The sequence below is a fragment of the Nylanderia fulva genome, unplaced genomic scaffold (assembly GCF_048542155.1).
Source record: "Nylanderia fulva isolate GAGA-0341 unplaced genomic scaffold, ASM4854215v1 Scaffold3, whole genome shotgun sequence".
In the NCBI taxonomy this organism is placed as follows: domain Eukaryota; kingdom Metazoa; phylum Arthropoda; class Insecta; order Hymenoptera; family Formicidae; genus Nylanderia; species Nylanderia fulva.
In genome coordinates, this window is record NW_028190368.1 from 249,182 (window position 1) to 275,203 (window position 26,022).

General features: G+C 38.4%; 1 protein-coding gene across 1 annotated transcript in view; it reads left to right on the forward strand.

Annotated features, from left to right (window-relative positions):
* The window catches only part of Myo81F (unconventional myosin 81F), a 35,887-nt gene extending 9,967 nt beyond the window's left edge, over window positions 1-25,920 (forward strand). The window contains 16 exon segments of the mRNA XM_085484404.1: window positions 4,496-4,558; window positions 12,542-12,794; window positions 13,675-14,009; window positions 14,106-14,588; window positions 14,685-15,588; window positions 16,140-16,392; window positions 16,541-16,576; window positions 17,176-18,232; window positions 18,357-18,946; window positions 19,019-19,208; window positions 19,289-20,077; window positions 20,079-20,561; window positions 20,563-20,737; window positions 20,852-21,129; window positions 21,332-21,781; window positions 21,868-25,920. Coding sequence (XP_085340530.1) covers window positions 4,496-4,558; window positions 12,542-12,794; window positions 13,675-14,009; window positions 14,106-14,588; window positions 14,685-15,588; window positions 16,140-16,392; window positions 16,541-16,576; window positions 17,176-18,232; window positions 18,357-18,946; window positions 19,019-19,208; window positions 19,289-20,077; window positions 20,079-20,561; window positions 20,563-20,737; window positions 20,852-21,129; window positions 21,332-21,781; window positions 21,868-22,113 — 6,585 coding nt within the window. The 3' untranslated portion in view covers window positions 22,114-25,920.
* The last annotated feature ends 102 nt before the right edge of the window (window positions 25,921-26,022 follow it).

Sequence of the window (26,022 nt, forward strand, 5' to 3'; positions counted from 1 at the left end):
TTATGAAAATTAGCAAATAAAAAATAAATTGACCAGAAACTGTATATACACATATACATATATATGTTAAAGATAACAATTTAGATCGTCGACAATTCATTCGTTAGTGGACACTTGGTAGAATACGCAACGACATCCGTTTGGACAATAGTAGTGTGTGGGTTGATGCACTTAGACTAATCTTTTATTGCATGTCAGATCGAAACGACAGCTAAGTTGACGTGTAGATAAATGTCTACGACGTGCTAGAAATGCAATACATAATTTTTACTAACGAAATAATAGTGACGTTGCAATATTCCGTTGTATATTATCAGGTTCCATTAAAGTTGTGGTCTCGTATTAATCCACAGTTACAGTTGATGGCATTCCTTATTTACACAAGTGTGAAAGTGAGTCGAGATATATTGCAATAAAATATCCATGAATGCACGTTGTATTAATTATTTGATTATTTTTTTCTTCTGGAAACGGGTTTTTTATGAATTCAAAATCAATTATATCAACGAATTAGAGGAAATATTTCGCAAATATATATTATATATTTTTTATTATTATTATATTAATTATATATTTATTAATAAATATATAATATAAATATATGTATATTAATTATATATATTTTTAATTATATATTTATGTGAGAAAAATATTCAAAACAGCACTTGACGAACTAATTTAAAGTTTTGCTATAATTTTTCCGTAAGATTCTTCTTAATTGGAAAGTGTTTCATCCGATGAGACGACTCTGTGCAAAAAATGAGATTTCTTTCTCAGAAGTTGAGGCTCTTGCCTGGTCAGCATACACGTTTTTTGTCGCCTGATGTAATCGAAAAATTAAACGGCTCGTAAAGCGTCTCTTGGCTCTTTCGAATCTCCGTCGTCGACCATTTCTTGTCGTCGTCGTGGACGGCGCGAATGAGATTTGCAGCTGGCAAAGACAGCTCTTGCTGTCAAGAACCGTCTCTGGTACATTCAATATATGTATAGAAGCTTGCAAGTAAAAATCACAAGCGACGGTTTGCCGTATATTAAATATATTTAATTTATTTTAAAACATAAAAATCACGAAAAGAATCACATTTGAAAAGAGTCTCAGTCAATTGAGACCTCGTGAAATCCAACATCTATACTATATATATATTATTATATTAATATTGTCATTTAAGGAAATGGGACAAACAATAAACTTTAAATCTATGCTCGTGCATCCCAAAAAGCGTCGTAATAATTTCGTTAAATCCAGCATCTCGCGAAAGTAGGTCGCTCGAATAAGGGGTTAAGAAACCGACGAGCGAAATCATCCAGTCATCCGTCGCGCGTGTTAAATAAGCGCTTTTCTTACCGTCTGGCTTGCACCAGCCAGCCTCCGACAACCCTTTTCAGAGCGAGTGGCCTAATTTATTCGCATCGATGGATTTTCTCGCACGTGACCCTCCCAGACGTTCACCCTTTCGCTCTTCATCGCGGTGGCTCCTTTTTTTTCCATTCTCTCGCTCTCCCTCGCTCTTGGTAACAGAGAGATCGCATCCCACGACGAGTGCAATTCAAGCTCGCTAAGAGCGCTCCGCCAGCGAAAGAGGTTAATGAGAGAGAACCTACCCCTATACATATATATATATATATATATGCATGGATATCCGTGTCTGCACGAACACGGGGACACCCGGTATACATATATTTGTACGTGGAAAAACACGCGTAAAGGAACCGAACGACATTCGGGCCATCGACGTAGCTCCACTTGAGCCACTTTTCGATCTTGCATGCTCGACTAAATTAAAATGGAATTCTATTTAATCGTCTTCCGTTCGACCGCTGTTATTGTCGTTTAATCGCAGTGCGAGAGATTACCTCCGAAATTGCAACTGTCAAAAGGAGAGAAATTGTCGAACAATCATTTTGTCGAGTAATTAAAAAATTTGTAAGCTTATTAAGGCTCACTTTCTTTGATGTTAATTATCATATCAATTAGGTATCAATTAGGTAAATAACGTTATTTATTAATACTTTCAATTGCAAAGAATCTGACATTTTGAAATGATTAATTGGTAATAAATTAGAGGGTCACATACTTCGACAATAGATCAGTATTTTTAAATAAAGAATTTTATTATAATTTCCAATTCTATTTACTCTCAAAATATATTATACAGAAAACTCTGATTCACGCGATGGAACTATTTATTATGAATTTTATTTTACGTTGCATTCATAAATAAAAAATAATTATCGTTGCTGCACTTAAAAGGTCAGAAAGTGAGCTATTTGCCTCGTATTTTTATTTCTTTATACTTCCTCTCGAACTATGCTAGTAAAAATAATACGTATATAAATTTAAATATAAAAGAGTATATAATCGCATTTTTATAATATATTTTAATTCGTATATTCATATTCGCATTATATTTGTGTCATCATAAACTGAGAATATATCTCGTCTCAAGCTAATATTGGTGCTGAGTCTAGCACATAAAAATAGTAAAATATAATCAATGAAGGTAGCTGAGTCTTTGTAATATTTTTTTTACATATACGTAGGAAGCGTCCAAGAAGCCGGAAGTAAAAGATGCCTGTTTACTTGGCGATCATCCAATCGGGTGTTGCTTTCCTCTTTCTCTCTTTCTCTTTCTCCTCGTTCTACTTATTGGTTGCCAAGCCTCGATCCGGAATCTCGTTAAAGCACGATCGAAGCTAATTACAACGATCTGACGTTAGTTTCGAGGTGTGCCAGCAATCTCGCGAAGGAAATTGAAAGTTCCGACCCGAAATCTTTCCTGCGCAGAAATCGTCGGAAAGCGAGACTCGTCTCTTCCGCTCTTTGCCCGCTCTCTCTCTCTCTCTCTCTCGTCTACAGATGGACAAACTGTTTGTAATTAAGCTTGAGGTTTCAATATGCCGGGAACGTAAATCAAGAACCGATAGGCTACACGAGGCGTGTCCACGGAGTTAATTAAATTGTGTGGCCCTCTCTCTTGTCGCTATTAACAGGGTTTCTCTAGACTCCAGCTGAGAACCCCACAATCACTTATGGGTTACTGGGTTCTATGCGCGACGAGCATTCATGTCGTCTGTATTTACACATTATTTCGAGATACAGAATTCAATGTAAGCGAAATGTGATATCTCGTAAAAAATTTTTTAATACGAAAAAGGAAAAATAGAAATATATTTTTCTATGCATAACAATATAATATTATATATTTATACATAAATATTGTATATTATATTTTATATATTTTTATATATATTTTTAAATGTTAATTTAGGCGAAAGAGGGTTAATCCACTATTGACCGAAATGAATTTTGGACCTCTGGGCATAAATCGTCACCCTTCGCTCGTCTCAAATATTACAGAAGGGTGTACCGTTAGAGGTGTACCCTCCCCTTTTTCCTTCTGCTACGGTGTAGCATCTAGCTATGAGTCATCCCCCCTATGGTTAACCCCCCGGAGTGTGACGTCATTATAGAGGCCTCTCCCTTGTGTGTCGGCGGAATCATGTCATCTTCAAGTTATTATGCAAGGAATAACGCGACGCTGCGTTCTCCTTCTCTCTCACTCTTTGCCTTTTTATCTTTCAATCTCCCTCTCTCGGTTTTTTTTCCTAAAGATCTCTATGATAATGTTTTTACGATCGTGCGAGAACGCGCGATGCAATTCTGAGCGCTTATTATCTTTTATTATTATTCTTCTAATTATAAGAATAATATTATCGTAATTTTTATCACAACACAGGATGATTTTAAAATCAATCGTTTGAATTTTACAGACTATTTGATCTTTTCGAGCTATTCTATGCTTTCTTTACGAAAACGATTAATAATAATTTAATCAGTAGTGAAATCAAAAGTGAAGGTATAAACTTAGTATTTGATAAGACCTTAATCAAATAATATTTTCCGTGAATTTAAAACAAATTTATTAATGGAATTCTAACTCAATCTTCATAATCGAGTCATAAAATTAAAAGAAAAATGAAGAAATTGGACATGAAATAAAATTTCTTAATATATTCATTAATAGAAAGAGAAGAAGAAAGGAGAAAAGAAGATAATAATTTTCAAACTAATTTATTTAACGTAACTATAACAGCTCTGCACACTTTCGGGAGTTTTTGTTTTCATAGGGCAAGCAACAAAAATAAATTGACACAACTTTCTGTTTACGCTTTATAAGACAAAGTCATAGGGGCGATGCGAGTAGTTAGGGTGTATTAAAAAGGTCACGTGTTTATATCTCGATTCGTGTTCTCTGGAACAGTTTTTGTCGGTTACTTTGTACGCAGTCAATCGAGAACCTGCATTGAGAGTGCATATATAGTATTATGACATAAAGGGCAGCATGTCATGTCTATAAACGCGGAAAAATGTCAACTCCAGTTTTCAATCGATGGCCTTTTCTCTTAATACTTAATGGAGGGGCAAAATAGATATTTTTAGCGAAATGTCATTTGAGTAAATTATATTCCTTAACACAGATATTACTATATACAGACGTACACAGGATCCATTCTGGTGGCTGTAAATCCTTACAAGGAGGTGGACTTCTACACAAATGTGAGTAATTAATTCGTTTACGTATAATAAATAAATCGAGCGCTCAGATAAACATAGCTGTAAATCACGTAAAACGTGAATTTTTATAGGAAATGAGATATACAAGAGATTTGACAATTCTGTTGCACGTTTTTGTACACTGAAAAAATTATTAAATAAATAAATATTTACTTCAATACTATCTAATAAAACATTTATTTAAAACAAATAAATATTTCTGTTTTGAAAAGAATTTTTTTATATCAAATAAATATTTTTTACATCAAATCAATATTATTAGTTACAAATAAATTGTTTATTAGGCAGTATTGAAATAAATATTTATTGGAATGTAATCATTTTTTTTTAGTACTCTCTTCGTCTAAATCGTCCTGTACTAATTATACGTAAAAACATTATAAAATAAATAGAATATTATTAAGATGAAAAAAAGAAAATATATATACGAGAAAGAAGAAATATATGAGAATTTAAATAAAATATTTTATTTTAAAAATATTATGTTATTACGAGATATTGTTCCATGACGACATAGATGATACTGACATACATACATTGCTTGCATTTTAACTTTATTTGTGACGTGATCCCTGATCGATTTGGAATACAGAGGGAAAGAAAACGTGTAGAAAATACAATGATATACCTTATGTTGTCGACGTGATAGATAAGCTGAGCTCGATAGATTGTTCGTGTGTACGCAGTGCGCTTCCTGCGACTGACAAAGACCGGAAGTACTGATGAGGAATAGTAAATATCAGGTACACAATACGCGACACCGTCGTCGTTGATGAAAATTGAAAAAGAGCCGTAGGCTCTACCTTGTGTCAATCTTGCAGAGAAGATAAGCGGCTGTCCTTGCTGAAAGATTAAAATTGCTGTCTCGAATCTTTCGAGTTCGACGCACTTTTCGCGCACGGCAACCGCAGCTTTCTGCAACGATGCGACTTGTTCTTAACAAACTCTCCAAATATTTCTTATTACGTGACATTAAGGTGTAGCGTTAACTTTGTTGCAAAGTTTTTACAAAAGTTTGCACTGATTTTTCGCAAAAATTTCCAATTAAAAATCAAATTGATGATACGTGATTCGCTCGAATTGCAAATTAATCGAATTGGCGCAAAATTAAATCGATATAGAAAGTTACACTTATTTTAAGTGTCTTGCAAAATTAAATATTGATACTTTTTATATTATAATTTATTAAAAAATTTCGAGAAACTATAAAAGAAAGGGAAGACAAGAACTATCGATCGAAAATTTCAATGATAAAAAAGATGTAAATATTAAAAATGTTTTCTCTTTTTGTTATATTTTGAAATGTCTCAATATTTAATCGTCAAGATTGAGTAGATATAACGAGTTGAAAAATTCCAAACAGTTGTATTCAAATATATATATTTACATTCGTGACACTTACATTTCGGAGCATATCCTGACAAAGCGCTTCTTCGTCGCGTGTGCACGTGCAATTTGCGTATGCAATTGCGTGCAAAATTATCGTGCTCGTGGCTCACAAACGAATTTTTCCAACTTTACGAATCTGTATAATAAAAGCATACCGCGGGACACAGGATGCTTTTATCGTATTGGTCTGAAAACAGGAAACGGAAGCTGCAAGCTCATGCTTACGCCGAGATAATTCGCGAAACGACTCGGTCTTGAACGGCGGTTTTTTTTTCTAGGTCACATCGACTTGTCGATAAAATGTTAACAATTATACATATAGTGAAGTCTAAACGTTCATTTACACGGAATTGATTCATTCGCGCGGAATATCGCTGTCGCGACTTTTATCGCTTCGAGCTGTTAGCTCTCGGATCAGAGATCGCAGCCAAAGCCCGAAGGGAGCGAGCACGGAGTTATCGACGATAAATTCCCCTCGTTTATCCGGCGCGGCGAAACGCCGAGCGCACGAGGCTTCGATAACTTCCCTTCTATCATCCTCCCTCTGTGGTGCATCTATTTTCGGGTGCACGTGGTGCTGCGCTCCCTCGCGGACTCATCGTCGATAGTTGCGTCTCGGAGCGCCTGCGATCAGGGACGAATTATTTCTGGGAGACTGACACTGACTGGAAGTCAAAACGAGGGAAGGGAAATGTCTTATCGCGACAGACAAGTTCCCTCGACAAGAGATCATTAAACTGAACTGTAAATAATGAATCGAAGATGGGATCCAAGTTGAACGTTTTATAAGGATAAAATGATTTGCAATATTTTTCTAATTAAGAGAAATGCGAGGAAAAATGCTATCAGTCTCCAATGTAATTTATTTAATATTTAATTTTATAATATATAAAATTTATTTACAATATTATTATTATCGTCAATCACATTATAGTATTACACTCGTATTCTAGATATTTGAGTAGAAGAGGCGCAATGTATTTTTAATAATTTTCTTGGATGAAAAATAGAGGGATGATCCACCGCGCGATAGGTTATGTATTAAACTAACAGATGTGGTAGGCCTCCCTTGCATTTTTTTTCTTTTTCAAAAAAATGTTCAAATATTATTCCCTGCAATCGCTTGCGCGTTTGCGTCGTGGCGAGCAGCGATGCATGCGAGCGCAAATTGGATTGGACGGTGGGAACCGCCAGAGTGCGGCGATAAAATTTACTTTGTCTCGCATTTGAGAACGCGAGCAAGCTCTAGACGCTTTATACATTTTATTGCACTTTGCCCGCAACGGTGTATTCGGGAGGAGGTTTTTAAAAGGGGGCCACATCCTGTATTCTTCTCGCGGTTCACGGCGGAATTAAAAGAGAGGAAGAAACCCCATGTTTTTTTCCCTCGTTACACTTTTACACGACCTCTTACAGTTATTGCACCATTTTTCATGTTTTGGGTATCTTAAAAATGTGTCCTCTCTCTCTCACGAAACGTCGACGATTAAACGTACGATTCTAAAATGCAAATGTAAAAAAAGACAAAAGGAAGGAAAAAGAGGAAGAAACCTGGTGTCTTCTTATTACACTTTCTTATAAATTTTGTCGCGAGGTGGTGATAATAATTAATTCTAGGATTAGGATGTAATTTACCTATTTACACCTAAGAATAATTCAATTTGCGGTTTATTCCAGTGAATAGTATAGGCGATCAAAAACCTGAAGTTGGTTTTCAATAGTAAATGTTTTCGGTGATTGATACGCTTGAAAACCAGCTTCAATATGGTTTTTGATCGTTTATCGTCATTCTTTATGCCCTATCTACAAGTAAGGATAATCCTACTTGTAGCTTATTCCAGGGAGTAATAGGCGATTAAAAACCATCCTGAAGTTGCCAGATAGCACCACGTCCAAAATTGGTGCATAAAACATTATTAAGAAATCTTGAAGACATCTTGAAAAAATCTTATAATATATCCCAAACACGTCTAAAAACATTTTAAAGATGTCTTATGCACCAGTTTTGCACATGGTGCTGTCTGGGTGGTTTTCAATCGTACCAATCAAAAAGAATTACGATTGAAGACCAACTTCAGGATAGTTTTTGATCTATCCTATTCACTGATTGTAAGATAAGCCATAAATAGGATTTATCGTCATTCTTTATGCCCTATCTACAAGTAAGGATAATCCTACTTGTGGCTTATTCCAGGGAGTAATATAGGCGATTAAAAACCATCCTGAAGTTGCCAGATAGCACCACATCCAAAATTGGTGCATAAAACATTATTAAGAAATCTTGAAGACATCTTTAAAAAAATCTTATAATATATCCCAAACACGTCTAAAAACATTTTAAAGATGTCTTATGCACCAGTTTTGCACATGGTGCTGTCTGGGTGGTTTTCAATCGTACCAATCGAAAAGAATTACGATTGAAGACCAACTTCAGGATAGTTTTTGATCGTCTATCCTATTCACTGATTGTAAGATAAGCCATAAATAGGATTATCCTTAGTAGATAGAACAAAAGGGAGATTCGAGCCCCGCAAAGAGAAATCCAAGTAGCTTTATATTACATCAGTGGCTCGTCACGCTCGCGCGTTCCTGGAAATTTGCGTGATTGCGAAGGTCAACGCGGTATACGGGGGTACCGGCAACCAAGGACCCCTGCCGGGGCTCGAAGGAAAAGGGTGGCACGCCGCGGTGGTGCACGCCCGGAGTTATTGATCGCGCCGAAGCACGCGGGATCGGATTCGGGACTCACCATGGTCGCCTCGGAGAGCCGCCGAGAGCCTCTCGCGCATTTCTCCCCAAGGTGCCCTCTTCTCCGGATCCATCGGGATCGCTATGATCTAGACGCGAGCCACGATCGAACGATAAATATCGAAAACTCATTCGCGTCGGCGAAATTCAATCGTAAAAAGGATAAACCCACTACCAACCTCTTTCTTTTACTAAATAGATTTCTCTATTTTTTTATCATCCCTCGTGAATAACTTTTAGAAGCGCACTGAAATTATATCGATAGAGACAAAGCAGCTATACAGCAGAATGAGTTTGGTTTCTTTTTTTTAATATTAATCGCAACAAAGCAATTATATTAAAGAATTTAATATACATTTGATTGTTTTGATTAATTTTGCATTTCATAAAATGAATAAGAATTACGTACAGAGATAAAAATAAATTATAATAAAATGTTTTTTCATATAATTATCGAATATATTTTTTATTAAATAAAAAGTTTAGAGCAACGTTCTCGATTTATCGGCTGCACAAGAAGGAGGGTGTTTTTTGTTTATTAATTAGTTTATATCGCTATCAAATTTTATTTTTAAAAAAGTTAAATTAGACGCTGCACCATTATTCGCATCTTATAGATATCGTTTGTTATTTCGACATGTATATAACGACACTTTATTGATCAATAAGTAAGCAAATATACTCTGATTGTTGTCCATAGGTAAATGATTGCTACTCTCGCAATCAAAGTCCCGCAAATATTTACCGATATTAATGGACGGGAAGTACAAAGAACTCTCGTGTAGAGCTTTTATTAATCGCGGATATCGAATCACCACGATCGCATAACTGTATAATACGATTACACAAACAATCATTGATACAACGGATAAAAATTGTATACAAACCTACATATATCCACCTTTTGTTAAAATCGAAAATTAATTTAATCTTTGCAAATATAAATTATTAAAATTGCGCAGAATAATAATATATATATATATACGTGTGGAAAAAATATGAGCGATTTTTAGTAAGGCTCAATTAGACGAGTAAACGCTAATTGTAATTCGATTTGTGGCCAATCTATTGCAGGGATCTCACATTGGACAGTTTAATGAATAGTCAACACTTGTAATAATCAAAGGAGCCGACGTATTCCGAAAGTGGGTCGACGTGTTTCATTTCCAGATTCGATTTCAAAGTACCTGTGTGCAAACTCTCCTTTGTAAAGAGAAATCGCAAACAGGGCTCGTCGACCCTACCGAGTAAGACAAACAAAAGGTCCACATTATCGACCTTAATCGATCGACTGAGATATTTCGGTGCGGATTACTATGCTACCCGGTTTGTTTTTTTTTCTTTTATTGGTCGACGAGGGAACGAAAAATCTAACACGCGAATCTCTATCGAAGCGTGTTGACACGCGTTCAATTCCCTCGATACTGATCGATGGACGTGACCCACTAACGAAATGGAACGAGAAATCGACATCCCTCTTTGAGCTTCCAGCGAAGATGTCGACAACAGTCCGTATATACCGAGAGGCTTTTGAGAGGCTTAAGGCTGAAAAGAGCAGCGTTGGTTAAGTAACCCAGTCGTCCATCCTTGAACGTCAAATATCAAACGCGTCTAAACGACATGTGTTTTTTTGTATAACTTTAATTCTGTTTTAATTTAATTTTATCAGCATTTAACGCAATAATGATAAAAAAATTTTATTCATAAAAATATATTTAATTCAAATGTTTAAATCAATAAAACAAAAAAGGTTCTAAATATGTTAATTATAGATAATAAAAAAGGTCAAACGTGAAATAAAGGCGCGAATAAAAAATTACTAGAGATAATTTTAGGTATTGTTTATTGGCGTTTAAAATTAAACGTTTCGGTCTTATTTCGAGCCATCGTCTCTCGGTAACTGGATAACAAAAATAGAAACGTAAAATGAAGACTTTCTGAAATTGAACACATTAGAATTTCCAGTGTTAAAAGATGAAGTAAAGCGTGAAGATACTATAAACAAAATGGAGCGTTATACGATATGGGGAATATTTATGTGTGAATGCACACGCACATAATTAACGTCTCTTCCAAGAAGGAGCGCCGAAACTTCCGGAGCTCCGCCACCTGGAACGCATCCTTTCACGCGTATTTTTATATCCCCGCTTGTTTTCTCAAGGGTTCTCCCGACCACGTCGCAGCTTATCTCGAGCGACTCATCTTCACAAATCGTACCCCGAGATATCGTTTCTATCGAAAATGACTCGCTAGCCGTGTCGAGATGACGTTTCATATCGACGTGATATCAGGAAGCTGCGAAAACTAATATTAAAAAAATTGAAAAAAAATATTTATCTTTATGTAAGATAAATTTCTTATATATAATATATAAATAAATTTTTATCTTATATATATTTTTTTATATAAGATAAATTAAGATAAATTTTTATTGAAGATGAGAGAAAAATTAAAGAACTCAATTGAAAATATAAAAATGTAGGAATAATATCGAAGATGTTTCGATCGGACGCTCTACAATTTTTCTTCGGCTTTCGCGAGAAAATGGAGCGTGAGACTCCAAAGGATCTTGCGAGAGGGAAAATTGCAACATTATCATTTGCAACACTATCTGGAAGAAACGGTTCATTAATTTCCGTTTCTCTCGATTTCACCGAGGTTTCGCGTCGTCCGTCGACGATTAATCTTGCCGCCTGTTTTGTCGCAACGCTACATGCATCCCCCTCGTTATCGTGCCGCGGCAATTCCAGGCGAGTGCATCCTGTAATAACGAACATTCGCGAGAGCGCAGAGAGTGAGAGAGAGAGAGAGAGAAGGGGCGGTCGGACACGAAACTGGGTTGCACTACTACCTTGGACTGTGCGAGACCGACTAACTGCCGACAGGCAGGGCAGACTCGTGCAGAGAGCTCGCTCCTATGCATATATGCTGTGTATGCGTACATACGCGATGTTCCCCGGGGGAGAAGGCGAAATGGGAAACTCGGTCGCCGATGCATGCGCGCCTATCGAGTGTCGTTGCCGATTAATCGGGTTACCGGGGCTGATGGGACATACATACACCCACATATTTTCAGACCCCTATCGGATTCTATCTCTCCCTCCCTGTTTGCGCCAAAAAAACGGAGAAGCTGAAAAATATTAGTATTTTTTGTAATTTTGTAATTTTTGAAGGAATATAATCCCTTATCTACATCTAAGGATAATTAGGATAGACGATCAAAAACCACCCTGAAGTTGGTTTTCAATCATAAATTTGTTTGATTGGTATACGGTTCAAAACCAACTTCAGGATGGTTTTTAATAGTATAAACGATCAAAAACCACCCTGAAGTTGGTTTTCAATCATAAATTTGTTTGATTGGTATACGGTTCAAAACCAACTTCAGGATGGTTTTCGATCGTTTATATTATTTACTGCAATAAGTCACAAGTAGGATAAGATTCCAAATAGCACCATGTCCAAAATTGGTGCATAAGACATCATTAAGAAATCTTTAATAAATCTTATGATATAAATATCTCAAAAACATTAAAAACATCTCATGGCGCTGTTTGGGATTTCGCTGCACGTACTCGGGGTGATTTTAGATATACCGATCTACAGAGGTCCAACACAGTGTTTGAAACGTTATTTGCTGCGCTATAAAACGTCTATAAAACTCGCTCTCCATTTTATGAGAATAGATCGCGTCCGTTTTCTGGAGAACTCAGCGTTTGCTCGGATCGGACGAGGCTTTTAAAACCGTCCATTCTTACGAGATTGAGGCGGAGAACAGCTCGTTAACGGCCGGAACCCGTTTCACGAAAAGGGCACGTCTTTTTGCAGGAGTACGTGAATCGATACCACCAGCAGAAAATAGGCGCCTTGGAGCCGCATGTGTTCGCCCTGGCGGAGGCGGCGTACAAGTCTCTTCAGGACACCGAGAGCAACCAGTCCTGCGTGATATCGGGCGAGAGCGGAGCCGGCAAGACCGAGACCACCAAGTTCATCCTGCAGTACCTGTGTTCGGTCACCAGCAACGTCGACACGTGGGTCGAGCAGCAGATCCTAGAGGCCAATACCATCCTCGAGGCATTCGGTAACGTTCGCCTTCAATGATATAATGTCTTCAATCTGCGCAGACTTCTTCAGATTTGGTATCTCGTCCTACGCGACCTCGACTAAATTTTGCTGCCAAAACTTCTCTGCCTTAATTCATATTTTATATAATGATAATCGAATTTTTTATTTACTAGTCAAATTAATATAATGGAAATATGAAGTAAACGAGGTAGCACTTCCTTGATTATCCGGATGAAACTTGGATGATGTGGCCAGATGTAGGATATTAAAGATTGAATATTTGCGATAAATTATTATTACTTACAATATACTTTTAATAATAAGAAATTAATTTTGAATTAGAAATTTTCTAAAGAAAAATATTCTAAAAACGCGCGCGTAATAACATATAAAACTGGAGAGGAACAATGAGATAAAATAGAAGTTGAGTGTAATTTATTTACCAAAATAATGTTTTAAAACGATTAAATCAGAATCAATATTTTATTCGAATGGAGAAATAAACAGAGTAGATTCTTTATTGCGTTCGGAGATAAAAACAGTCGTGATTCATCAGTAGCAGACTTAAGGTATATGAGCGTGGCTGCAACTCAGGTGTTAAATGCAATAGCAAGGGGAACGAAGTGGGTCACGAGGCAAAGAGGTTTTATGAATAAAACACATCTGTCTGGTGTCGTTCATTCATCTCATGGAATAACGACGTCCTATTCTTTTTTAAGTCCGACTTATTTTTGAATCATCCTCGTTTCGAGTTCCGTATTTAAACGAGTCTGGAAAATCTAGAGAATATCTTTGACGAGAAAGATATTTCTCGATATTTGAAGCAAAGAGAGCGGAAAGAGAGCATTTAAGTTAATTAGTGACAACTGATGAGAAAATAGATTTAATTTTTTTAGGAAACGCGAAGACGGTGCGAAACGATAACAGTTCGCGCTTCGGCAAGTTCATGCAAGTGTGCTTCGACAACAAATGGATGATCAAGGGATGCATCATTCAGGACTACCTGCTGGAGCAGAGCCGTATCACTTTTCAGAGCCCGGAGGAACGCAATTATCACGTATTTTATAAGCTGGTCGAAGCTGGCACGAAAGACAAGGAATTCGCCGAGCAATATAAGCTACGACCGGCCAGTCATTACAAATATCTCAATCAGTCCGGCTGTATAAAGATCGACGGAATTTCTGAAGCTAAGCAATTCGACGCTCTCAGGCTCGCCTTCAATGTACTTCAGGTATGAAGCTAGGACTCTCTCATCAAAAAGAAATTACGGTCTTGTTTCTATTATTACCAAATAATTGTTAATGAACTTCCTTTTTACTCCATATAGGTTGCGCCGGAAATGTGCGAAGGCATTTACCGAGTACTATCGGCCATTCTGTGGCTCGGAAATTTAAGTTTCGAGGACGTCGACGGGGAAAGATGCGAGTTGTCGACGGAGGACACGAATATAATCGACACGGTGGCGCCATTACTGGGTCTTCAAGTGGAGGATCTCACCAGGGTGGTACTGATACGGCAGATAAATGTTCGCGGTAATATAACGGAGATCCCGCTGAAAGTGCAGGAAGCGCGGGAGAACAGGCACGCGATGGCAAAAGCGCTCTACTCGCGCACTTTTGCCTGGCTCATCAATCACATCAACAATTGCACGAACCCAGGCCAGGATAGCTCGCGATTTCTCGGGGTGCTCGACATCTTTGGCTTCGAGAACTTTACGTTGAACAGCTTCGAACAACTCTGCATCAATTACACAAACGAGAAACTGCACAAGTTCTTCAATCATTATGTCTTTGCACTGGAGCAGGAACTCGTAAGTTTATTTTCTATCCTTTAGTCGCGTAATTTTTTTACGTGTATCAAAGAATTTTTATTTTATTTGTAAATGTCAAAAAAAATTTGCTTTTAGTATCGCCAAGAGGAGATTCATTATTCCCACATCACGTTCACGGACAACACAATGTGCCTGGAACTGATCGAAAAGCCTCCACGATGTGTTCTCAAATTACTGACCGAGCAATGCCATATGCCGAAGGGCTCGGACCTGGCCTATCTGACAAATTTGCATGCGGAATTCGAGAACCACTCGTGCTATGTGAAGGGAGATGATCGACGGAAGTGGGAAAAGGAATTTGGGGTCAAACACTACGCCGGCTGCGTAACGTATACCGTCGAGGGTTTCGTCGATAAGAATCGGGACGTTCAGCAGGACGTGTTTTTCGACTTTATGTCTAGAAGCACCAATGAATTCGTCCAGGAGATCTCTGTCTATCAAGATCTTTTAGGATGCACTGTTGGACGCGCAACTGGCGGCGCGGCCACGACAATGTCACGAGGAACGTCGAAAGGCAAGCCGACTCTCTGCGACTCCTTCCGACATCAGTTGCAAGCCTTAGTAGACGTATTGCAAGCGACGACGCCGTGGTACGCGCGCTGCATCAAACCGAATATGGAGAAGATGGCGAACCACTACGACGAGAAGCTTGTCCTGGACCAGCTCAAGTATCTCGGCATGCTGGATATTATACGCATACGAAAAGAGGGCTTTCCGATACACATGTCGTTTCACGACTTTGTCGCGAGGTATCGTTGCCTGGACAAGGGCCGAGCCTCGCTCTCCTCCAATGAGAAAGAAGCAACCAGATTCTTGATCAGCAAGCAAGGTATACCGCAAACCGAGTGGCAGATCGGCCGGACGAAAGTGTTTCTGAGAAATTACGTGCACGAGCCTTTGGAAGACTCTAGAAATCAGGTGGTAACGAGAAACGCTATCGTAATACAGAAGATTTGGCGTGGCTATGTCAAACGACGTGGTACGTTTTCTCTTCCACAAATCTTTACTATTTTAATTTTAATGTAATTTTATTATAGCTTCTATATAAAGTAAAATAATATTTACACGGTTTTTACTAGTTAGCCTCAGTAAATAATAATTAAAGAGTAACAAATGGGCAAAGAGCACGTACACGATCTTAGTGTAAAGTTATAATGAAGTAATAACAGCAATCAATTGTCAAACGTTTCGGTTATTATTTAACCATCTTTAGTGACAAACTTTAGAATAGCAGTGATATCAATCAAAAAACAACGACCTATCTCGACATATCAAACGGAAGAGATAGATCGTTGTTTTTTGACTAATATCACTGCTATTCTAAAGTTTGTCACTGAACATGGTTAAATAATAACCGAAACGTTTGACAATTGATTGCTGTTATTACTTTATTACAACTTTACACTAAGATCGTGTACGTGCTCTTTGCCCATTTGTTACTCTTTAATGAAAATAATATTTGTTTTTATTTATTTGAACATTATTATAATTGTTATATTCTCTCTGATATGTTATTATTCTCTCTGATAGAATACAAGCGTGTAAGAGACGCAGCGCTCAAGGTGCAACACGCGTACCGCGGCTGGAAACTGCGAATAATGTTCATCAGAAAGCGCAGAGCTGCTATAGTGATCCAGAGTCACCTGCGAGGTGTCTTCGCGAGGGAGGTTGCTGCTGCGCTGCGTGAAATGAGACGAGTCGATGAAGAGATGAGAAAGAGGGAGCGACTGGAGCAAGAACGAAAATTGATGGAGGACAAGAAGGCGTTGGAGGAAAGCCAGAGGTAAGAGGAAACAGGGAATTTATTGGATTTTCTCAACCGACTTTGCTTACAGTAGTTATAGTAGTCTTTGCGTAAGAAAACCGATATGCAATCGATTAATTATGTGCGATCGACTTGCGTGCGTTAATGGCTTGTGTCCCTTTTGTAGCACGCAGTACAATGGTATTGCCGGGATGGAATCTGGGTAAGTTTTCTCAACGACGGAAGCTCGTGTGACGTGCGCGTATAACGGCATGCATTCGTTGCATGCCAAGTATCGTTGCGTGTAGTTCAACGTTTGCAAGAGTTATCACTTCCTAGTGATATAGAGAGAGACGGAGGCATGACTATAGATACATATATTATGTGTGTGAACGTGAACACCGATTGTGATACTAAATATTACACATTCAGAAATTAGGTACTTTATTTTAATTGAAAGAGTGAATGCGAAAGATACACGCAACAGTATTACTCGAAACTTTAATATTCGCTAAAAGCCACACAATTAGTATAATCATATCATAGATAATAAATCATAGATGTTACGTCAGATTATTTCTATCTATAGCTAAAATTTATTCTTTACATCTTTGTTACAAATTGCTCGCCTACAAGTTTTTAAATTCATTATTAAAATTATTTTTTTATTTACACCGTTATTGCACTGTTATTGCATCACGATAATAATTAAATTATTACATGAAATTTATTTTTATTCTAAAACTTGCAGCACTTGCATTTTTGAGAAAAATTAATCAATCATAATATAATGTACAATGTAATTTTCTTTCGATTTTGCAGGAAAGCGCAGGAAGAAATTGCCGCCCTGTCGCAGATGGCCGAGCAAATGAACTCGAAGATGGCCGCCTCGGATTTGCAATCGGTAGACCTAGACAATCTATTCTCCTTCCTGTCCGACGTACAATCGACCAAGAGCAATCAGATTATCGATGAGATAGGGGAGCAGATGGACGAACTGGTCGAAGATTTAGACGTGGAATTAGAAACTGTTATCCAACAAGAAATGGAATTAAATTCCAAGGCCGCCGCCGAATCGAAGGTCACTTCTCCTGTCAACGGACAGGAAGTGACGTCTCCGCAGCAACGATTACCTAGTGCGAATAGCATGACCAGCAGCAAACTCGGTCAACCGAGTCTTCCGGAACCCACGGAACCACCTCCACCGCCACCTCCTCCGGCACCACCCTTAGCGGTCAATGGTGACTCGTCGGATGACAACAACGAACCGATCTACGAGTCTGTATTGCCGCGCGAGGAGAACGATCCTGACAGTCCAAGCGTCCACAATGGCGGTCACAGTCCTGGTCAAATAGTCAACGGTGAAGCGTGCGGATCTTTGCCGTCGAGTAATAAAATGTCTAAGGAAGTTGCCAGTAGTCCGCCATCTAGGCCAGAGTCGAGAAGTTCCTCTGGTCATCATCATTCGCATCATCATCATCATCACCATCATCAGACGATGATACCCCAGGCGCAGCAAAACGGTCATGATCAGCCGCAGTCGCAGCCGCAAGCGTCGCAACAGTTGCCGGTCGAGCGTGAGCAGCGTCGCAAGTGCCGCGTGGAACGCAAATTACAGGAACTCGAGGACAAGAAGGAACAGGAGAACGAGACTACTTATCACGATATCGTCGAGTTTGCGCAAAATTATTTCAACAGTCACGAACGTTCACCGGAAGGCACCATAATGGCTACGCTGACGAGAAAATCACGCGGCAAGAGCATCGAATTCATTCCGAAATACGAAATGGTCACGTACTACAAGGGATCCAGCATTCCGAATTCGCATATTCATATGTATGATCCCGATAACGTGAACGTTGCGTGTTCTGTATTCAGGGTAAGTGAAATATATTCCCTATATTATTTCGTTAATTTAAATAATGTATATTTTATATATAAATATATATGTATTATATTCATACTTGTAGTATATTATATGTTGTCTTATTTTTTTCTTTTAGGACTTGTGCAAGTACATACGCGGCGAAATGAAACTGGACCAGGAGATAGCCACGATTCAGAGTATCATCGCTTACGGGATCGAGCGGGAAGAATTACGAGACGAAATTTACGTGCAAAGCATACGTCAGGCAACCAACAATCCCAATTCTGAGTGGGCAGAACGCGTATGGTTGTTATTATGCTTGGCGATCGTCTCCTTTCAACCGAGCAAACTTCTCTACAAGTACTTTGTCTCATTTCTGAAGAAGAATCTCGCCCTCGAGGGCAAACTGAGACAGTATGTGCAATGGTGTGTGGACAATTGCAAGAATACTAAGGTTTCTTGTAGACAGCATCCACCGTCCACCGTAGAAATTGCAGCTATGAGACGATTGGGCACCATAGTCTGCCGATTCTTCTTTCTGGACGGAAGAACGAAAGCGATCGACGTACATCCGACCGACACAGCTGCCGATGCTGTCGCCAAGCTTGGAGAAAAATTGGGTCTTCGCTCGCTGGAAGGTTGGGCCATTTATCAGAGCAGACCGGACGGGGAGGAGCACGTACGGGCTCACGATTATCTGTACGACGTGATCGCCGCATGGGAGATGTAAGTGTAATGATGTTGCGTAGTTGATTGGAAACGAGAGTTTATTGTATAAATTATAAATTCTTGTTTAAGGAAACAATGCAAATTAAATACCGCACAATCGACGTTCTCGACGTTGCGACGCGGTAATAATCCTACTTTAGGTAGCGGTGACAATCGCTTCGTCTTCAAACGAAGATTATTCCGTAATCCGAGAGAAATCTCGCAGGATCCCGTGGAAGTTAATATGCTGTACGCGCAAGCGGTCTATAATGTTGTAAAGGTACAAGATATGAAACTTCTACGCTATAATAATACTGAGAAGCTTTTATGTTTTCTTATCATTATTTATTCCTCTTTTAGTGCGACGATTTTCCGGTGTCCGAGAAAGTGGCGCTGCAATTGGCGGGATTGCAGGCACAAGTATCCCTTGGTGATCCCAAGGACAACGACAGATTGGATTACTACAGCGAGGTGGACAGTTTTCTACCCTACAGAATCAGTCGCGCCCGCGGCGACGACGTTTGGGTGCCGATTATAGCGCAAGCGCACCGACAATACGGCGCCGGACGCAAGGAACTGGCGGCCAAAGTTTTGTATCTATCCTGCGTGATGCAGTATCCCCTCTACGGCACGACAATGTTCAATGTTACTTATCGAGGATATTGGTCTTACGGCAACCAATTGATTCTTGGTATCAATTGCGACGGTCTCATGCTAATCAAGCCGGACGACAAGTTTGTCCTGTCCGAGTATCGTTATCAAGATGTCGAGAGCATCATGCTGGATCCCAGCGACTCGTTCATTACGCTTTCGCTGTTGCGACATAATCCTGATAGTTCGCACAAATGTTTCGTATTCGAAACCCTGCAGAAAAACGAGATTGGCAGTCTGATAGTCAGTTACTGTTCAGCGCTGGCGGGTTGGATTACGGAAAATGAAGTGCCCACGAAAAAGCTCAAGTGCATCACTAACGAGGATCGCATAAGGCTCTACCACAATCTGGTTAATTGTCGGCGAACGCTAGTCGATTCGGAAATCCTCAGGAAACCGCAAGATTCCGGCGGTGGTTTTCTCAGGAACACTCTCCGCAGATTATCTAAGCATCGAATAGAAAAACTCAGGCAAGAACACGGAAGCGCTGATCACGGTAAGCGAGACCTATAAAGGCTTCCCGTACGCTTATTGGGCATTCAGTAGGCAGCAGGTACCGCAAAGTCTGTCGAAACTACCAGATCCCGACGAGCAGATCTCATTAACTATCTTCCAATTGATTCTGACGTATGCGGGACTCGGCCAGAATGGTGACACGGTGCGTAGAGTCGAAGACGAGCACGTGAATCTCATACAGACCGTCATGGAACGTTGCATACGAAAGGAAAACTTGCTGGGCGAACTATATCTACAATTGATCAAACAAACGACCGATCATCCGGATCCGAACAATCGCGTTAATCTGCGACACTGGGCGTTGCTCTCGCTCGCGTGTTCCGTGATCCTTCCGCCTCAGAAAGTTATACGTAAATACTTGATCGCGCACCTGAAGCGATGCGCCAGCGATTACGTCACCGAAGAGGGCAAGTACGCGAGATTCGCGGAAAAGTGCCTTTACAAGACTCAGGGCACTCGAAGACGGACAATGGCCGCCGAGTCGCGAGGAGATCATGTGCACCATCAATCGCCGACCTATCTACGCAAGATTCCACTTTATGGACGGCCAGTATCACGCCGTCGAGTTTCATCCGTCTGCGACTGCCAGGGATGTCATGGAGATTATCAAGACTAAGATAGGGCTCGAGGAAACTGCTTTGGGTATATCATATTTAATTAAAATTTATAAATATTGCAAAATTAATTTTTATTTCTTCCAATTTACAGTGCTAAATTTCTACTTGACTGATATTTATTACATTTGCTTTACATCAGGCTACGCAATTTACGAAGTATTGGGACCGACCGAACGATCGCTGATCCCCGAAGAGAAGATAGCCGACGTCATGTCCAAGTGGGAACGATACAGAACATCACAGCAGACTCAACAGGGCTCACAACGGAAGCACGTACATCACTTCTTCCTGTTCAAGAAGCACTTGTTCCTAGACCAATACATGAACCTGGATGATCCTGTGGAAAAGGAGCTATTGTATCATCAAGTGCTGCACGATTTGCGCGCCGATCGGTTTCCCATCACTGAGAAAGAAGCTGTGAGTTACCATTTTAAATATAACATCTCTATATACTCGATTTTTATATATTTTTTTTTCTTTTCTTTTCTTGTTTTTTTGCTACATTATTATACTATTTATCTTTTATTTTACTTTATCTTAATTCGTTTAATTAATATTTTTTATAATTACTTTTGAATAATGTTGATTACTGTTTTTACGAGATTAATTTCACTCGCAGATGATGCTGTCGGCTTTGCAAGCGCAACTGGAAATGGGCGACTGCCAGGATAACATATCGGAGCAAGACTATCGATCGATATCGAGTCACTGCCTACCGTCAAGACTGGTACCATGTTTATGCGTGGACGGTGTACGCCAGCACCATCAGTCCTTGAGGGGAATGACGCCGCCCGAAACGAAGAAAGCTTTCCTGAATCTGATCCAATCGTGGCCGTTGCATCGAGCAACGATCTTCGATGTAATGCAATCGTTCACCTCAAATTGGCCTCGCGTACTCTGGCTGGCTGTTGATCAGCAAGGTCTTCATCTTCTGGAACATCGTTCTAGAAACGCACTGTGTACCTACGAATATAGCAGTATTCTAAGTTATACGCCTGCCGTTAATTGTCTGATGATCATTACCGGCACGGATAAGAAGCAGAGCAAGGTCATTCTCACCACATCACAGGTAATACGATTAAAATGGTCAAATATCATGATTGCAAACTTTATAAATCATATAAGTACGTTTAATTTCAACGTGCTTTATTATAGGCTCATCAAATAGCGAATCTGATTCGAGAATACATGGAGGTACTTCAGTCGCCGCCGGAAATACCAACGAGACGAGACCCGGCGATGGCCGCTCAACAATTCGCTGCTCAGCAGCAGCAGCAGCAGCAACAGCATCAGCAACCGCCCGCAACACTGCCGAATTCTACGACCGGTGGACGAAATAAGTCCCGACCCGCTTCGATGTTACACAGAGGTGCTCCGATAATACAATCGCAAGCTAGTTAGAATGGTTATAGATAAATCTCTTTCGTAGGAATAATATATATTTAAAAAACATAGTTTCCCTTCAACCTGGTACCTAAATCGAATTTTCGTCGTCGAACACGTCGCACGTTCCATAATTATAAAGTGCCATAAACTCGAGATACATACACAGCGGTATTATCTATTTTATCAAAGAATACGCATAACTCTATATTATATATATATATATATATATATACATATTATATTGTATAATTTTAATTTCCGTACACGCCGCTCCATCTCGTTCCGCGATAAAACGCTCCTTGTATGCGTAACTATATCATAGCAATATAATCCTTTGAGAGATTAAAACACGTAGAATGACGTTTAGTATCAGGTTGTGGCGAAAAGAGAACGATTTGCATTTAACACTCATCGTGCGTCTAATGTTAATATTATGTAATGGTTCGATTGTTCGATATCCTATCGGACATTAGACCTAAACAAGCTAACATCTGAGAAGCGTATTCCACAGATATCGAAAAGACATCTCTCATCAATCTTTCAAACGTTCTTTGGAGGAGCTTTTAAATGTCATCTTGAAAAAGTACCGATTTAACGTTAGATGCCACGACGATGATTAGGTACAATAGAAATATTGATCCGGGGCTTTAAATTGATGATGCTTTTCTCGGTCGGGCCTATCGAGAAGCGAGTACATATATGTACACTGTAAAAAAAATATGTAAAATTACATTAAAAATATGTAAAATTACATAAATAATAAATGTAAAATTACATGATAAATAATGAAAAGGTAAACATTTTTATTATTTATTGTGTAATTTTACACTTATTATTTATGTAATTTTACATATTTTTGTGTAATATATTACATATTCTTTTACAGTGTACTGTCGTCGAGAACGACAACACTAGCCTAGGGACTCTTATTTCTTCCACTATTTATTAGACTTACAATTAGCTTGAAATCTCGAAGAGATTCGTCAAAGGCTATAGAATTTTAGTCTCCGCGTAATATATATAACCGATTTTTAGCGAGATGATGAGTGATAAACAACTGCCATTAGAAGAGTTATATCGACCGCGAGGAGAAAGACTTGCCGAAGACTTTTTCTATTTCTATTACAACCGTTTATCATTGTTGCCTTTTTTACCCGAGCGACCGCCGCCACGTTTTTTGATAACGATCTTTCTGCAACACACAAATACAACACGATAATTAAATGCAATATACGTCGATACGTTTTATTCCGATACACTCCGGGGTCGGCAGCCAATAATAATTATCCCACCGGCATATCATATTGATTGAAGGATAATGAAATATCGAAGATAAGAGAGAGAGAGTGAGAGAGGGCGATTAAGGAAATCGCAACACTTATAAAGCGACCAAAAGAAAAAAATGTAATCTCTCGAACATAAGCATATGACGTTTGACTGCGAATGTTGCCTGCTGTATCGATGCTAATCGCCATACGCACAATTATACTTCAAACACGATGATATACATATAGTGGCGCGGCCAGAACCTTATAATATTTATTAATATAAATTCTCGCGACAAGATGGGATCTAAATATATAGATTATTTAATGAAAATATACAATTCTCGAGTATGGAGAAGAGAACGTTTTGCTGTCAAACATTTGTGCATTTTTTGATCGGATAATATATCCTAAATACTTTATAGTCACCGTTATATTTCCCGAAACCCTGAGGTTGTAGGGTATAATCCGAGGAGAAAAAAGCTTTTGAATCAATTTATTAAAGTCTATATCCGACGTATGTTTAACGTATACCGTTTTGCGAAAATTATGCAATTACACTGTAGACTATTGAAATCTGCGGGATCCAAATGAGATTTGTATTTGTAAACAAAATCCGTATTCGAAAAAATATTTCTCGTTTGCTAAAACGATAAAGCATGTAATGTCCAATATATTACCGCGAACGTACATAATATTTACAGATATATTGCGCAAGGTATCGCGAAAATTTGCGTGAACGACAAATGTAAAAACGAGTCGACTAATCCCGTTCTTCGTTCTTCTAGACAATCTTCCTAATATCGTGCTTTCTTCATATAAAGTTAATCACTATCTCTAAACTTAGAAAGAAGAAAGAGAAAAAGGAGAAGAAAATAATAAATAGCTCATTGTGCATGATCGACATGATTGCATTCTTTTAACAAGTATGAAATTGTGTCTAATCGAGATTTCAACTTTTTATTTTTAATCCAAGACCGAAGTTCGAAATTTTGTGAGTATAAAACGGTAAATTGTTTCGCGCGAATATCTATGATATTTAATTAATTGACGATTTATTTAATATTATCATTAATATTTAATTAATAATTTCTTTTCAAAATGTGCAATGCTCATTGCAATGTAATAATCTGCAATATTTCTCCTTGACTTTACACGAAATCTTCGCTACGATCAAATTTTTCGCGAAAAAAATTGTCTTTTGTATTAAAAAAAGAAAAAAAAATAACGTTTCGAATAAAAAAGAAAGCAAGAAGAATGAACGATATTTCCGACTTGATATTTTGTAATATTTTAAATTATTTAAATTATGCGGTTGGAAGAATTTTCTTTCTAATTTATTGTTATTGAGTTAGGATTTTATAATAGAAATTATATTTAAATTATATATAAATTCGTGTACAATATAACTAAAGAGGTTTGTGAAGAGAGAGAAGCCGTCGAGTTTTGTTCGATTCTGGGAAAATATTCTCAGGACCGCAGTAATGCGAAGGATAAAGCTTTGATCTCTTTGGTCTTCTCTCGAGAAGATCACGAAGAAAGGCTTTTGGCGATTTTGTTGGTTCTCATTTCCGCTCGAAAGTTTCCGCGGAACCTCGACGTGTGTGCAGATATAGACTGTGATCCGCTTTGGGAGTCTTTAGTCTTCGAGAGCCGTTTAATCGAGTGAGACTACGTTTCGTGTTATTATATACATATATACGATATGCATGAGACATGTATATGAACGCTTGCGTTGTACGTGTGGTTGTGTGCCGAGGGAGAAGAGATGATAATTTAAGAGACACTTAAGGAACGTCTGGAACGGATGTTTAGAAATTTACTCTTCGGATATCGTCAAAGTTTTCGGGACGTTTCTCGACGAAGAACTCTAACTCGAGAAGAGAGGAGAAGTTGTTGACTCTTCGAGCGTCTTTGAAACCCTTGTATCGTCTGAATAGTTAAATTCTAAAATCCACTTCGGACTCTGGCTTTAGAAAACGCGTTTTAAATTTTTTACGTTCACGTGCGTTTGTGTGCGCGAGAGCGAATTCAAGTGATTGTGATTAATTATTATGTAAGAAATAATAACGCGCGTGCATGCATATGTTACTTAATTAAGTGATATGGCACCAGCCATACACATATAGCTTTTAAGCGAACTATAAGTTATTGGTTGACACATGTTATTGAATGATATATATAAAAAAAAACGAAAGAGAGAGATCCCGTGTAAATAAGTATATAACTATAATATATATATAAATATATAAATAAGGATATATATACGAGCTCGCACAACAATACGATGAGTGATGAAAGATCAGCGCGTAAACGTCGTTGCTACATGTGCAAGAGAGATTCGCGCCTATACGTATTATATAGAAAATATACATGCATATTATATATGGATAAATAAATAAATAAATATATATGCAATTCGGGGTGAATATTTCAATACATATAGTAATTGCCCGTTTTCATACTGTGTGTGCGTATCATGTCTATATATTTTTTCTATTCCTTTTGTTGTATTTTAAAAAATGAATAATATATTTCATGCAATTATTGAAAGAAATCATTTTGCCATATTTTAATATCCATATTTAAAAATTTTCAGATTTAAAATTCTAAGTTCTTAAAATTGTGCAGATTTTGACATTTGCGTCACTTCTTATTT